The 16597-nt window shown below is 43.5% G+C and overlaps 1 protein-coding gene across 2 annotated transcripts in view; it reads left to right on the forward strand.

Moving 5' to 3' along the window:
* Positions 1 to 16597, forward strand: part of CRCP (CGRP receptor component) — a 34150-nt gene that overhangs the window by 16609 nt on the left and 944 nt on the right. For both annotated transcript variants that reach the window (XM_054084805.1, XM_054084806.1), the window contains one exon: positions 7972 to 8029. In XM_054084805.1, coding sequence (XP_053940780.1) covers positions 7972 to 8029 — 58 coding nt within the window. The remainder of the gene's footprint in view (positions 1 to 7971; positions 8030 to 16597) is intronic.

Raw genomic sequence — 16597 nt, forward strand, 5'->3', positions numbered from 1 at the left:
CAGAGCAGTGGTGGCTGCCCCATCCCTGGAGGTGCTCAAGGCCAGGTTGGATGGGGCTTGGAGCCCCTGATCCAGTGGGAGGTGTCCTTGCCCATGGCAGGGTGTTGGAACTTCCAACCCAAACCATTCTATGATTCTGTGACTTTCCCCGCTCAGCACGTCGTTGCTGCACACGGGCACTAGGCTGTGCTAGTGGATGGGAGAATTTCAGGGTGGTGGGGATAGACCAGCCACCACCCAGAGAAGCACCAAGAATTAAGGCACGTTCATTTAAAGAATGGAGCTTTTAATCAAGGGAATTCTCATTTTTCCTGCCCTCCTCCTACACACCTGCAGTACTCACCATGCGGAACACATTGCTCATCGAGCTACGTGTGATGTCCTGAAATGTTCTGGCTCCAGCTACAGAGCTGCTAGCTTCGAGCTGCCAGATGGTGCAGTTCCTGTAAAATCACCTCAAGTCTTTTCTTTCTGTTAGTGCTGATATTTGCTACTCAAAATATCAGTTTAAGAGCCCTCTGTGTTTTCTGCTGACAGCCATCCGTTTTATGATGGGGTTTTCTCATTAGTCATTCTCATTACAGGCCAAAAAAAGAAATATTTTTTCCTGAAAGGCAAATTTAAAAATAAATATTAATGTGTATAAACACCTGAAAACTTCCAGAGATACTTCAGCTCACTTCCCACTGCCTTGCTAAAAGGAGTGAATTCAAAGCTGTTTAAACATCCATTTTGCTGATATTGTCAGTGGGGTGTGGTATGACACAGTTTTTTTCCTTGTAATCAATTAATTTGGTAAAATTCAAACTGTAGAACTGAGATTTTTTTTTTTAAATTAAAACTCTGAACTGACATCATGGTGAATTTTATTATTACCTTGTTGAGGCCTCAAGCTTTGGCTTGCACTGCAGCACGGTAAACCGTGTTGTATTTGGAAATACAAGGTGCCACTGGCAGCTAATTTTCCCATTTCAGTCCTTGGAATGGCTTAATATTTTGTAAGGTGGTGTGAACGGCATTGCGTGGAAAGAAAATTTATTAAATTTGTGCTCTGTAATTACAGTTAAATGAAAATTTGCTCTGCTTGTACAGATCTTAGATCTGATTTTGGAATAATGAAATTTCCAATCACTGCATATTGTCATAATTTAAAAAATCAGGCATCAACATTGCCCTTTCTGTCTTTAAATCGACACATTCAAGCAAGCTTTGAGCTGAAAATGAGTGGTACTTTTAGGCAGTATTTTCCCTCATTAGTGCCAAAACCTACAACAAATACAAACCTTTGCAATATTCAAAGATGAATGAATGACTGTCATTTTTGTCTCCTTTGGAGCTTTTAAAGGGAATATTCAACACTAAAGTCAGGATGGAGCTAGTTTAATAACAGCATCTTTGAAAGACATTTGTGTTTCCCATTGAATTGATTTGAAATTAACCGTTCTGTAAGAGTGTTGTCCAACTTTTTGCTTTCAGATTTCATTATCAGCCCTCAAATTTCATCCTGGACAGATGTACCAACACTGAATCACGGTGGTAACCCCCGTAGAGAACGCAGCCCGATGTGTTTGCGCAGATGGGAGCTGTGATTTCACAGACCACAGCTTGGGACTGCTCATCTGAATCATCCGAATCCTCTGACCTTGACTCAGACAATGTTTTACAGGAGTTACTGCAGTTGATTCAAGACCATAGGATTTGACTCTGAAGTATTTTCAGCTCATAATAAAATACCCTGTTATGTGCACTCCTATTCACTAATGGTTTTCCTAGCAGCTAAAATCATACATTTCTGAGGATAAATTTGCCTCTGCACACTCACAGACATTTTAGGGGTTTGTTTTAGCTCTGTGTGCTGTACTTTGGCACTGATACTGCTCTTTTCTGACCCATGCCTGTAGATATCTTCCTAGAAAAGCAGAACATGCATACTTATGTACAGTTGAGGAGTTCAGTAACTAAAAAATGGGCCATGCAAAGTCATTTGATTTTATTTAGTGTGTCCAGTTCTGGAATCCTCAACATAGGAAGGACATGAAGCTGCTGGAAAGGGTCCAGACGAGGCTACAAAGATTATCTGAGGGCTGGAGCACCTCCCATACAAAGACAGGCTGACGGAGTTGGGCTTGTTCATCCTGGAGAAGAGAAGGCTTCAAGGAGAACTTAGAGCGACCTTCCAGTACCTGAAGGGGCTACAGGAAAGCTGGAGAGGGGCTGTTTGCAAAGGCTTGGAGTGATAGGAAGAGGGGGAATGGGTATAAATTGGAGAGGGGCAGATTTAGACTAGACATAAGGAAGAATTTCTTCACCATGAGAGTGGTGAGGCCCTGGCCCAGGTTGCCCAGGGAAGCTGTGGCTGCCCTGTCCCTGGAGGTGTTCCAGGCCAGGTTGGATGGGCCTTGGGCAGCCTGAGCCAGTGGGAGTTGGAACTGGGAGGGCTTTAAGGTCCCTTCCAACCCAAACTATTCTATGATTCTTTAAAATCTTTATAATAAATGCTGCAAATACTTGGCTGACTGTTGATGGAGGAGGACACATTTTATCTTTGTTTGCAGAATAGTATGTGACTGTTTTTATTATTAGTTAGAATCTGTGAGGTTATTTTGCACTGTGGCAGTGTATTTCCTGTTCTGTCTACCCAGATACACAGTGAGATCTTGAACAAAAGATGGTGATTTTTGTCTTCTGGAATGGCTTTTTTGACCGTAAGTGTCATTCACCTCCCCAATTCACTCGCCCCTCAAACACAGACTTCGGGCCTGTTTTCCTCTCCCGTAACTACCCACATTTTTGTCTCCCACAGGCTGAGCTTTATATGTCCCAAAGCCTCATCCACATGATTTTGCTCTCAGCTGGAGGTGCTGATCTTGGCTCTTGCTGCTTCTCGGCTACTGCTGGACGTGCCCTAGCCCTGCTCGGCCTCCCAGCACTGATTGCCGGGTTGAGATTTCTCCCTAGGCAGGTCCTGTAAGAATCTGCATAACGGACGATTAACTCTGATTAGTGGAATCTTGCTTTTATGTGAGAAAATGGCTTTCAGCCATCACTCATCTTTTATGTGTGTTCCTCTCTTGAATGAGCAGCTTTTGGGATCCAAACAGTGTTACTAAAATCCAGACGGTCCAGACAAAATACAAAGAATTACTTTTCGGTGGCAATTAAGCTGAAAATATTCTTCACCTTCTGTTAGTTGACTGGGACAGTTATCCTTTTTGTTTAATGAGCATGAGTGTAAACACGCATGCTGTACGAAGTGTAAAGATGGATTCATCAGAGTTGGAAAAACGTTCCCTTTATTTGCTAGATGCAATGGAGCATGAACTAAACTCAGGCTTATCACGTCTGTGCCACTACAGAATACTGCGGTCAGCACTGATACGGATACATGCTGAGGCTTGCGGTGTTTGCCTTTCTTAAAACTTATTTCTGGTGTATTGTGGGTATTCAGGTTTAATTTGTGGAGGTGCAAGCAAGAAATCCCAGGTACACAGACTCTGACCCTAACAGTCACCTTTTAGTATGGGTGTTAAAGGTTGGGAGTAGGGGGTACCGAGCTCCAACTCATCCCGTGCGCAGCGCTACACCACTTACTGCTGCCATTGGGGGTAAGAATCCTGTTCCCCATTGAACATTGAACTTCAGATGCATTTTGTGAGTGCTTCAAGGGGATGCCAAGAGCAGTGCCCTTCTGGTCTCTTCGTTTGTTATGAGTAGAAAGGTCAGAGACTGCCTGCAGGGAGAGGAGATCAGAGCACTTGGAGTGCGTGTCTGTGTTCAGACTCATTAAGCAATGTCAATTTGATTATTAAGCAGGTATTCCTTTAATTAATGGTGCCGGGGTACACATGGGGCAATCCACCTAGTGCGTCCAACTATTGAGACTGGTTACATGACTTTTATACTGGTTAAACGTACGTGTTCATGTACATTACCTGAAACATGTTACATGTCCATTGTTTTTCCAGGAACTTATCGTAGTTTATCACCCACTCTTGTATGCACGTCACAGTTTCTTTGTGTCTTCAGAAGCCTCTTATGGTCTTTACGTTATCTCCTTCCTCGCTGTGTCCTCTTGGCAGCTCAGGACTGTCCTTTGTTCCTGCTGTGGGACTGTCCTTCTAAAAGCTAAACTTCTGCTACAGTCACATTCTTTCTAACTTCAAGCTGGTCAAGATTTGATTCTTATTATTGCTTAAGCTAATTCATTCCCTTAACATAATGATTTATTCCTTCCTTCAGCAGTAGGAGCTGCTCGTAGGGATCTCCTGAGAAAGCAGACGTAACTCTTCATGTCTTGCACTTGTGCATCCTTGATATTTCTTAAATAATATTAGCAGCTGGGTATTTACTAAATAGAAAAGACAAAATGTTACCGTTTCCTATTGCAGGAGGAGCGCACCTGCCCACCCTGGTATCAGTGTACCCACATGAGTATCAACATGTTTGTCCAAATATCTCCAATTAGAGTTAATTATCCCTTTGCCATCTTGCAGTGTTTTGCTAAAATAAAATAACTTACATCATCACTGTGAGGTTGATGTTTGTTTGGGTTGATCTGCAAATAAAGCTCCCTAGGCACAGGTTTGCAGATGACACTGAATTGTTTGTCGTGTATCCGTGCCTTATGATTGAATCTCTGTGTAAATAGAACAAATCATAGAATAGTTTGGGTTGGAAGGGACCTTAAAGCCCACCCAGTCCCACCCCCTGCCATGGGCAGGGACACCTGCCACTGGATCAGGGGCTCCAAGCCCCGTCCAGCCTGGCCTTCAACGCCTCCGGGATGGGGCATCAATCAGTGCATTGCCTCAGTCATAATTATAAAATGTTAACGTGTCTAAAGATTATTATTTGTTAGCGTTAATTAGTGTTTATAATTTCTAAAGCCCTGTAGTGCTATACAAGCACCTTCAGATGAAATACGTCATTTATGTCGCTTTTGGGGTTTTGCACCCTGCTGCTAATTCCTTTCTGATGTTCTGAGTTATTTTTCCAGTAGGGAGCTTTGCGGGTCAAAAACAAGCAGGAAATTTTTCAGATAACACGTTTTAATGACTTACTTGCAAATTATCTCCCATTTTTCTGTACACATTTTAAAAATTGCAGATACTCCAGATACCATCTTGGCTGAAATAATGCTTTTGAGATCACTTTGTCCCTACTGTAAAATCTGTCTGTTCCCTTATGAGTTACAGGAATTTTAATGGCTTGGAAGCAGAAATTCTTTGTGAGGTGGCCTTTTCTATTGTGTCCTGTATTGCCTGTCTTCAGGGAACATGAACTGTTTCACTGACTGATTGTTTTAATCTCAATCATAGAATGGTTTAGGTCGGAAGAAGCCTTAAAGCCCTCCAGTTCCAACCCCCTTCGATGGGCAGGGACACCTCCCACTGGATCAGGTTGCTCAAAGCCTCATCTAACCTGGCCTGATAAAATACTGAAGCGTCTTGACAGTGTCAATTCCAAGCTTTAGTTCTTCAAAATCATAGCTTAGTGCTCTATCATAGGCTGCAGATCGTGCCCGTTAATTGTCACTTCTCACTTTAACACATGACCGTGTGTACTGAAGGTCCTGCATAAACAGAGATGGCTGCTAGGAGAGGCTGTACGTCCAGTCAAAATCATTCAAGATCTCTCTTTTCCTCCCAAAAATGTATGTTCAAGTTCATTCACTCATTTATCTATTGTGACACTGCAATTGTATGGTTTTTATTATAGAAGTGCATTTGTTACTGTTCCATATGCCCTTTTAAACATCTGTTTTATCTTTAGGAGTGTTGTGTTATTGTGCTTCTCTGGTCTAAAACACAAAGATTGGCTCAGATTGTTCAGCCACGCTGCTATTATGTGGTCATTGTTAGTGTTTTGAGCTTCTGAAATTAATGAAATATGCATTACTGGCATATAAGAGCTGGCTTTTACTTTGTTTTTAGAATGAATTATATTTAAGTTGAGTGTAAAATTAATAATTTTTGGCTGCAGAGCTATTGCATGAACATTGTGGTTTGAAATTAATGAACATACTTGTTTGATCACATCTTCAAAAAAGGAGAAAAAAGAGATTTTTTTAAATGTCAGTGAGATGTTTTTTTTCCCTCGTACCCCTTTTTATTCTGTTTTAATGATCAAAGGGTTTCAATGGGCTTTTGTGAGATCTTGTGATTCCTTGATGGGAAAGTAGAGTTAATAGCTGCTTGGTGAAAATCCAACTAGAAAAGCAATGAGGCTGAGCTTAATGATGGATCTGAATGCATCGGGAATTTTGCCACTGCCTTCAGTGGTGCTAAGGAATACTCCTTGACTGGTTTGTGTTTAAGTAGAATGGTGTCCAACCCCAGCCATTCAGTGATTCTTGTATACAGAGGAGAATGAAAATTGAACATTAAAATTACAGAGGCCACATAGCTCTTATTTAAAGTCAAACCAAAAGAAGGTGATATTGCTTGGGTGCTTTGGTGCTAAAGGCACAAAATCTGCCTTTTTTCTCAGATGCGAATCTGAATGTATGGAATCGTTTTTGGTTTGCCTTAGGGTGTGCACGGGCAATCAGGAGCATTTGAATTATTGTAAATTAATGAATTATCACTTGTCTAAACCACAATAAGTGACCATACTTTTACAACTAGTTAAGTGTGTTGAGGCGGGGGGTAGCATTTTTGGGGTCTTTGCTGCCTCTGTTCGTGGTCATAGAATCATAGAATAGTTTGGGTTGGAAGGGACCTCAAAGCTCATCCAGTTCCAACCCCCTGCCATGGGCAGAGACACCTCCCACTGGCTCAGGCTGCCCAAGGACCATCCAACCTGGCGCTGAACACCTCCAGGGATGGGGCAGCCACCACTGCTCTGGGCAACCTGTTCCAGTGTCTCACCACTCTCATGGTGAAGAAATTCTTCCTTATATCTAGCCTAAATCTGCCCCTCTCCAATTTATACCCGTTCCCCCTCACCCTATCACTCCAAGCCTTTATGAACAGTCCCTTCCCAGCTTTCTTGGTCGTACAAATCTTGGTGGGACTGGGTAGTGAATCGAGTCAAAACTAACCCAGGACAAAGCACATCTCTCGGCAGCCCAGCTCAGTCCCTGCCTGGTTTACTGCATGATACCCAGCAGTTGTAGAAACACAGCAGAAAGGTAGATTTGCATGGAAACAGAGATGAAGATCTATTTTTGCCCACATGTAAAGGTATGGCCCAGCCCATTGTAGGAACATAGGGAAAAATATATTGGCTTTGAACTGTGTGGGATGCAGAGTTTTTTAACTTTGCCTTTGCAGCAGGCTAAAAGAATTAACAAGTTATTGCTGTTTGGTTGATGGATTTAACTTCTTAGGCATGCTAATTGTTCTTGTGGTCGTGTGTTAAATAGCAAAAGAGTCTGTGATCTTTGAGTCGTTTAGCATTTCTGTACAGCATTTGACAAGCAACAGTGCCTGTTAATGAATGCTTGTACAGTAATGATCCAGGAGCCTGTGCCTGGCCACCTTAGACTAGAGGTGGCAACAACAGTACCTTAGATGACACAGGAAAGTGCGGTGTTGGAAACATGCAGATTAGCATCTTATTTAAGCTGCAAGAGAGGGAGATTGAGATGGGATCTTGGGGAGAAATGTTTTGCTGTGAGGGTGGGGAGGCCCTGGCTCAGGTTGCCCAGAGCAGTGGTGGCTGCCCCATCCTGTCGTGGTGTTCAAGACCGGGTGGGATGGGGCTTGGAGCCTCTGATCCAGTGGGAGGTGTCCCTGCCCGTGGCAGGGGGTGGGATTGGATGGGCTTTGAAGGCCCTTCCAACCCAAACCATTCTGTGATTCTATGATCATGATTGTTAAACCTCACTGCAAACGCAGTCTGAATTGTTCTTGGCAGTGGCATTTCATCCCTCAGTTATCAAGAATGTATTTGCGTCTTCCCAGTCATTTGAGGGGATCCTCTAATTGTATAGTAACATGTATTGTTTTACGTTTTGCTTTTAAACAGGGCAGAAAAGCTCCAGTTGCTTAACCACAGGCCTGTGACGGCAGTCGAAATACAGCTGGTAAGTAACAATGCTCCCGACTGTTCAAGGCTTAAATGAAAGCAGCTTTAACCGTGAAGATAAATTGGGTAATTACTTTCTCATGGTCAGTGATTGAATGTATCCCTTTATGCACATCTTTACATTCACAGTTTCAAATCCACTCTGCTTCCTCTCTGAAACCTCCGTAGGGACTTGCCCATCTTTCCCTCAGGCAGATTCTCACCTCAGTTGTTTCGGTGTCACATATTGAAAATGCCCAGTGCAGTCACTAAAGGTTGGTTACAGTTTTATGAGTAAGAATATATTTAACCAGAGACTTCTGTAATGGAGTACTTCAGGTTTTGGCAGCTGTGGTAGCGTGTTTGTTCTGATGACAGGGTTTTATCTCATAGTAAAACCTAACATACAGGAAAGGAGCGAGTAGCAACTGAGAGGGAGGTCTGAGCAGCGTTGCAGATTGAGAGGTGGAAATAAACAACCCTTCTGATAGGAAGTAGCCATTGTCAGTCTGATAAGCATAATGCTAGTATAAAGAGGGGTTGTTGCTAAGTAGGAGTAGGTGGTTGTATTTTCTACAATATCTCCTTAGGAATACAAAATCCTGTGTTAATAAAGAGATTATTATAACAAGGATATTCTTTGAATAAAGATCTCTTACATTAAGAACATCTGTTTGCAATCTTATCCTGAAACCAAACTATGTAACAGGATCGTGTTTTACTGAAAAAAAGGGAAGGATTAAAGAAGTGCCTGTAGGGCGATTTTTCTTTCATAGCCAAAAAGCAGGCATTGTAATGCTGAAGGCACCTCATGAAAGAATGCTTCTAGCTGAGGAATTAATACTTTGTTTTGTGACTGAAGACATCAGTGTAGGTCATCAACCCAACAGAGAGCATTAAGGCTTCATGAGTTTTGCTTAGGAAGTAATTCATCAGCAGTGATGTAGAGCCTGTCTCAGACTTTTGTTAGTTTCATGTGCTTAGACGTATATTTATTATACTCCCATATAGGCTGTGTAGAGTCTTTTTTCCCTTTTCGTCTTAAAATGCAATAATCTTTTGCTGCTTTCAGGTGACTGCATTGTTTTATCTGTCTTCACCCTCCTCCCCTTGTTATCCTCCCTAGTTCCTCAATCTATCCATAAAATCCTAGAATCACAGAGTCATAGAATAGTTTGGGTTGGAAGGGACCTTAAAGATCATCTAGTTCCAATCCCAAAATATTGAACAGTGTTGCTCCTTTGTCATGCTTAAAGCCTAAGAGGCAAATATAAGAAATGTGGGGCTTTAGATTAGAGATCAGGTTTCTGTAGAGTATTGCACTTGAGGCATTCCAAGGTTGGTAATGTCAAAGATGGAACTCATTGCTGAGACTTCCAGAATATGAGGTTTGAATTCATGGTCAGCCCTGGTACGTGACCCAACTCTAATCATCCAAAGCAACTTGTGAAAAATGTGATATTCATATGTTTGGGGAGTAGCCTGAGTTTGTGTTGTCAGGGCAGTCCTGGGGATGCAGTTCCTTCTGTTCTATTGCGACACCCCTGTAATTCCCAGGACAAGTTTCTTCAGAACTAGTGTTACGGTAAAATAATAACATGGATTGTTAACACTGTGTTAAACTAAACCTCCCCAAAACTGCAGTGCACTTACTCCTTCAGAGCACACCAGAGTCGTTTGAGCTCACCAACTGCTTGAAAACTGCGGGCCGTTTCTGTTAGTGAGATGCAGAGGCGAAGAGCAATAGCAAGGAAACAATTCTGCTTTCTGATTGCTGTTTTGAATCATTTGATTTTCTGGTGGGGACAGAGGAAATAGATTTTAGCAGTGCAGCGTCTTTGAACAAGAAAACCTCTTCTCTTTGAATCTTTGAATGTAGAATAATGTGGAGCCATGGAGGCTATCAGTGTTTTCTTCTTTGATGTCGGTGTGAAAAGATTACCCAAACGGAGATTTCACGCAGGCAAGTTAATTCACTGCAGCCCATGGATGAGAGAAGTGAATACCGGGTCTAAAATTGCCGTGATTCTCTTTTCATTGAACTTGCCTCTGCCACTCAGAAGCTTTGAGTCACTCCTGGAATTGAAATCAGAATGATGGTGGAACCTTATGACCACTTCATATAATGTAGGCAAATCAACCTTATTTTTGAAAAAGCCGGCTTTAAGCAAAATGACAAACAAGCCACATCGCTGTATCTCACTTGCTCAAACAGTTTTGATGTCTCAAACTTTTATGCAGTGTTGCCTGTTCCTGGAATGGAGTCACATTGACCTGATGGGCAGAGGAATGGGAAAGGACAGTTATAAGTTATATAATTATGTAATTTAAGCTGCAAGAGGGGAGATTGAGATGAGATCTTAGGGAGAAGTGTTTTGCTGTGAGGGTGGGGAGGCCCTGGCCCAGGTTGCCCAGAGCAGTGGTGGCTGCCCCATCCCTGGAGGTGTTCCAGGCCAGGTTGGATGGGGCTTGGAGCCCCTGAGCCAGTGGGAGGTGTCCCTGCCTATGGCAGGGATGGGACTGGGTGGGCTTTAAGGTCCCTTCCAACCCAAACTGTTTTATGATTGTTATATTTACTACTGCTGGTTGCTTTTTTTGCCTTTCCAGCATTTTGCTTTTTTGCCTTTCCCTCTGTAGAATTCCCTGTCTTTATTTTTACGCAAACTATAGATCAATTTTGATAAAATTATATTTAAGCTAAAAAGCAAATTGGTGGTGTGACCTTTTGCTCCCAGGTTCTTTTTTGAGTCTTTTTGCATAAATTGCTATGTTGTTCATATTTTTCTTTCTTGAATTGTGTGCCAGAATTTATTTCCAAACAACAATAGCAACAAAAGGAAGATGAAATTCTAATTCACATCCCACAGGGTAAAACACTGTACACATTGCAGCTATCTTGGCCTCCTGTTTTAATCTTTAACATCTGTTCTTCCTGGCTTAGGGATTCACAAAGGAGGAAGAATCATAGAGTAGTTTGGGTTGGAAGGGACCTTAACGATCATCCAGTTCCAACCCCTGCCATGGGCAGGGACACCTCCCACTGGATCAGGGGCTCCAAGCCCCATCCAACCTGGCCTGGAACACCTCCAGGGATGGGGCAGCCCCCACTGCTCTGAGCAATCTGGGCCAGGGCCTCCCCACCCTCACAGTGAAGAAATTCCTCCTTATGTCTAGTCTAAATCTGCCCCTCTGCAGTTTATACCCATTCCCCTCATCCTATCACCACAAGCCTTTGCAAGCAGTCCCTCCCCAAGCCTTCGGCTACTGGAAGCTGCTCTAAGATCTCCTCGGAGCCTTCTCTTCTCCAGGCTGAACAACCCCAAGTCTCTCAGCCTGTCCTCGCATGGAAGGTGCTCCAGCCGTTGGATCATCCTTGTAGCTTCCTCTGGATCCATTCCATCAGACAGGGATGTTGATAACCACAACACTGGTCCAGATTTACGTAATGCTGAACCGTGCTGGGCTGAAGATTAAGCATCATCTTTTCTAATTTACAAATTATTCCACATTCTTCTGTCTGAATGGAAAAGCAGATTTTAATTCTGTGCTTCTTAAAACTGGATTTCTATTTCAGAGAGCTTCATACCTCATGATATGTGCTCTGCATAACCAGCCTGGCAGATTGGCTTTTCATGTTGAATAAAAAATACTAATGGAAACGATTCTTTTGGGGAATGGAAGATGGTAGAGTATTTAAACATTATTTCTCAACAAAGTATTTTGCTTCCCACTTTGTGTGCTCAGTAATTATCTCCGAGTGACATTAATCCAATCATTCAGTCTTTCACTTTATTTCTTTTTTTATGTGCTTTGTTTCTGTTAGATTTGGTGCGCAGCAATTTCAAATTACTGCTCGAAGGAGGGAATAGCAGACATTGTCTCATAAAATCTGTACCTCTTAACACTGGAGTTAAACTACATGCTTGATAGCTTTGGAAGTGAACAGAACCCCTATTTCCTTTTTCACTGTAGTTTACTGATTATTTTTTAAATAAGATTCTTAGTTTATTATTCAAATAAACAATAGCTTTTAACCCACAGCTTATTTTGTTCGGTGATGCTGAGCTTTGTTACCCATCAAATATTCCTTACCCTGGAGACAGTTGCCCAGTTCTTGCAGAATGTGTAGGGTTCTTCAGTGTGGCTTTATTTATGCTTCAGCGCTTGCAGTTATACTGTCATGACTCAGGAAGCTAAATGAAATAAAAATCAGCATTGAAAGCTTCAAAGAAGCACGGTGAGGATGATGAAGGACTTAAGGTGCTGGTGGAGGAGAAGCTCCACATAAGCTGGCAACGTGTGCTCGCAGCCCAGAAACCAACCGTGTCCTGGACTGCATCCAAAGCCCAGGTTGCCCAGAGCAGTGGTGGCTGCCCCATCCCTGGAGGGGTTCCAGGCCAGGTTGGATGGGGCTTGGAGCCCCTGATCCAGTGGGAGGTGTCCCTGCCCATGGCGAGGAATGGAGCTGGATGGGCTTTGAGGTCTCTTCCAACCCAAACCATTCCATGACTCTGTGATTTGTTCTGAGCTCACATGCCTCACTGTCTTTCTCTTTTGTTCATTGCAAGAAAATCATTGCTCTAAGCCTGGAGAAGCCCGTGCTTGTCTTGCTGCACATCAGGGTGCGCTTCATCTCTCAGCTGTGTTGCTGTAACACTGTCCAATTCTGTTACTTGTGCAAACCTCTGAATGTTGAAAACACACAGCTCAGCGGCACTTTGCTTGGTGATACCCTACACTTTGCACATGGCATCATCTGGGAGGATAATCTGTTTCCATTTTGGGTATGTGGCATTGCCAACATCAACATCTTAGGTCATACGCTTATTAAAAACATTTGCATTTTTGTTTTCCTTAATATAAACTTTGCATTCCTGACTGCTTAGGGTTTCAGTCTGTTGCTCAAGCAGCTTCAGCCAGTTGCAAGATAGAGGTTAGCAAGGCTTTTTGATAGATATTTTTTCATATATTGGTAAAATTCTTGCTGGAAAAGTAGATACTTGAGTATCTTTTTTTTTCGTTTAGGCTTTTTCTTATGCATAATTAGAGCAGCTTCCAGTACTGAAAGAGGCTCCAGGAAAGCTGGAGAGGGGCTCTGGATCAGGGAGCACAGGGGCAGGATGAGGGGGAAACAGTTTTCAGCTGCAAGACGGGAGATTGAGATGAGATCTTAGGGAGAAATGTTTTGCTTTGAGGGTGGGGAGGCCCTGGCCCAGGTTGCCCAGAGCAGTGGTGGCTGCCCCATCCCTGGAGGTGTTCCAGGCCAGGTTGGATGGGGCTTGGAGCCCCTGATCCAGTGGGAGGTGTCCCTGCCCATGGCCGGGGTTGGTACTGGATGATCTTTAAGGTCCCTTCCAACTCAAACTGTTCTGTGATTCTGTGATTTCTTTTCTGAGCATTGTAACCTTATTTTCTAGTAGCTAAATTATTTTGTCTTATAGTTGTAAATCAGAAGAATCTATGAACATCTGTTGAATCTAGAATAAGGTTCTGAAGGACCTTCTGTTTCTCTTGATATCTGTTTTACTTTAGCACAGTTTCATTTGTCTCTGTCTACATGCTCTCTCTGCCTAATTGCTGAGTTTTTCCTTTCAGCATCCTGCTTTGCTGATTCCTAATTGCTTGTGTTTTCATAAGTCACTGTTCAGACTGTTTCCCTGAAGAGTGAAAAACATTGATTTTTCAGAGCTTATGCTTTTCATCCTTTGAACTGTTGAATAGCATCACCCCCAAATAGTGCTGGGGCGTCAGCAGGAGTAGTAAGCTGTCTGTCCTGCCAAGTGTAGATTTGTGTGTGTTGCTAATTCTTGGTGTGAGAGCTGGCAGGGAGGATGCACAGCTTGAAGCACTGCGAGGTGAGCTGCTCACGAATTCTCTACACAGTTTAAGGAACTACCACTTTCCTCTGGCAAAGACTACTGATCTGTCAACAGAAGGGAATTTGGAGCTGCTTTACCCACACTTTAGCACCATATCCAGCACCTTTCTTTAAAGATGCTTTTCTCAATGCTCTAATGAGACATCAATTACAGCACCAAAGCATCTGAAACGCAAGAGACTGTTTTCTTTCATTAACTCTCTGTTGAAGTGTGATTCCTCAAGCTGTCAGAGCAATCACCAGAGCTCATCTGTCAATGTCCTGAGCTGTATCTGTACTTTGTCAGACTGTGCGTTCAGCCAGCACAAATGACATCACCAGGAACGTTCGTGCTGGCAGTTGGGGCGTTACTCATTTGGCCCTTGGGAGCACGTGAGAAGTGGTGATTAGATGCTCACGTATGTTCTCCCTTAAATGCAGCAGTGGAGAAGAGCTGATGCTGATCACTCTCCGTTTAATTTCTGATCGAATCCTTATGTTTAACTATGGTTCTCTGAAGCGCACACCTAAAGGAGAAGATGGTTGCAGAAGAATTTAAAGGGGGCCTACAGAAAAGCTGGAGAGGGGCTCTGGATCAGGGAGGGCAGAGACAGGATGAGGGGAATGGTTTTGAGCTGCAAGAGGGGAGATTGAGATGAGATCTTGGGCAGAAATGTTTTGCTGTGAGGGTGGGGAGGGCCTGGCCCAGGTTGCCCAGAGCAGTGGTGGCTGCCCCATCCCTGGAGGGGTTCCAGGCCAGGTTGGATGGGGCTTGGAGCCCCTGATCCAGTGGGAGGTGTCCCTGGCCATGGCAGGGCTGGAACTGGATGGGCTTTGAGGTCCCTTCTGACCCAAACCATTCTGTGATTCTATGAAGAAGGGGAAGGGGGATGGATAGGAAGGGGTAAAACTTAAATAAGGAACAGGGATGGGCTTCATGTGATCCAATAAGTCAAACCTAAACCAGGCAAGGTGCCATTTTTCTGAAGATCAGAAACCTGCAGGATGGTAACAAGTGCAGGAGAGCTTGGCCACTAAGGGAGAAATCATTCTGCCTTAGGTGATAGTGCCTGTCCAAAGCATGGGAGCTTTGTATTTGTATGGTTCCTGCTGCTATGGGGCTGTCGCTTTTAAAGCTCAATGTAATGGTAATTAGTAACACTATAGTCCAAGAACCAGGCTGATGATCCTCTACAAACCCTAATAGTCTAGGTTGTCTGTAGAGCGATGGCTTTGCCAGCGTTATTGGAGTCATTACGCACTGTGCTGTACTTTATTGTGTAGTGTTGATGCTCCAAGGTGTGCTGGTCAAGCTGCAGAGATGCTCAGCTCTGAAATGCAGTAGAACAGGCAGTTATCTGGTATGGCTTCAGGAGCTGTGGCAGCTGCTTACACAGTGTTAGGGAGATTATTAGTGTACCTTAACTTGTTCAGCGTAACAGCTGATGGTACTGAGAGCTAGGGCTGGTTTTCAAGCCAGAGTCCTGCAGCAGTTCTTGACCTAACAGTAGTTTGAAAGCTGCTCCACAGAGAATTTCATCCTTTGATCAGGATGGGCCCCAGCAGCTGTCAAATCCAAATGGATGTTCCCTGCCTGCCTTTTGCTCCATGAGTGGATTCTAGCAGGCTCGCTTTCCTCTTGTTACATATCTGTGGGTGATGGCTGGTGAATGATGATCAGATTGTGCAAGGAGAGCTCATAGGAAAAAAAAAAGTTAATTGACTAGACCACTGCTTTTTAGAAGGCAAGATGCCTCTGGATTGCTGACAATTGATAGCTAGAACTGATTAAACCTGCACTGATTTGGAACCATAATTAATATAAATCACCGCTCTTCAAAGGACATTTTAAAGAACTTTGTATTAAGGAAAAAAATCTCAAACCCCACAATCCTAATTGGTTTCATTTGCGTTTGAAGAGTTCATTTGGCTTGCTTTTCCAGTCCTCTGACAAGTTTTTCCTTTTAACAGCTGCCTATAAATTAGGGTAGTTGTTTTTACCAGTAGCAGTGATATAAGAGTTCCCACAGCTCCACAGTGAGGGTACATCCCTAATTAATCTTATGGAATTTTATTGTTAATTTGGGACAGTGTGTTTTATGTGCTTCTGAGCCTTCATATGCTTTTATATTCAGGAATCTCATAACTTAAGTAAATTCCAGTAAAGTATGGCTGCTGTGGGATTGGATGGCTGCTTTTATGGCCCAATGATGATAGTCTCAGTGCTGCGTAAGACACCAAGGTTCAGGGAACCACTCTCGGGTTCTGTCATTTCGCTTCTCACATGAAAGCACTGAAACTTAGGAAAATAGCTCTGGAAGGCAGATCTGCAGGTGAGCTAAATTCAAAACCTGGTTCTTCATCCTGATGTGTACGCAATAGAATTATGGATTGGTCTGGGTTGGAAAGGACCTTACAGCCCATCCAGTTCCATCCCTGCCATGGGCAGGGACACCTCCCATGGGATTGGGGGCTCCAAGCCCCATCCAACCTGGCCTGGAACCCCTCCAGGGATGGGGCATCCACCACTGCTCTGGGCAGCCTGGGCCAGGACCTCCCCACAGCAAAACATTTCTCCTTAAGATATCATCTCAATCTCCCTGCTTTCTGCTCAAAACCATTCCCCCTTGTCCTGTCCCTGTTCTCCTTGATCCAGAGCCCTTCCCCAGCTTTCCTGGAGCCCCTTTAAGCACTGGAAGCTGCTCTAAGGTCTCCTTAGATCCTTCTCTT

Source organism: Cuculus canorus, chromosome 20 (assembly GCF_017976375.1).
Source record: "Cuculus canorus isolate bCucCan1 chromosome 20, bCucCan1.pri, whole genome shotgun sequence".
In the NCBI taxonomy this organism is placed as follows: Eukaryota; Metazoa; Chordata; class Aves; order Cuculiformes; family Cuculidae; genus Cuculus; species Cuculus canorus.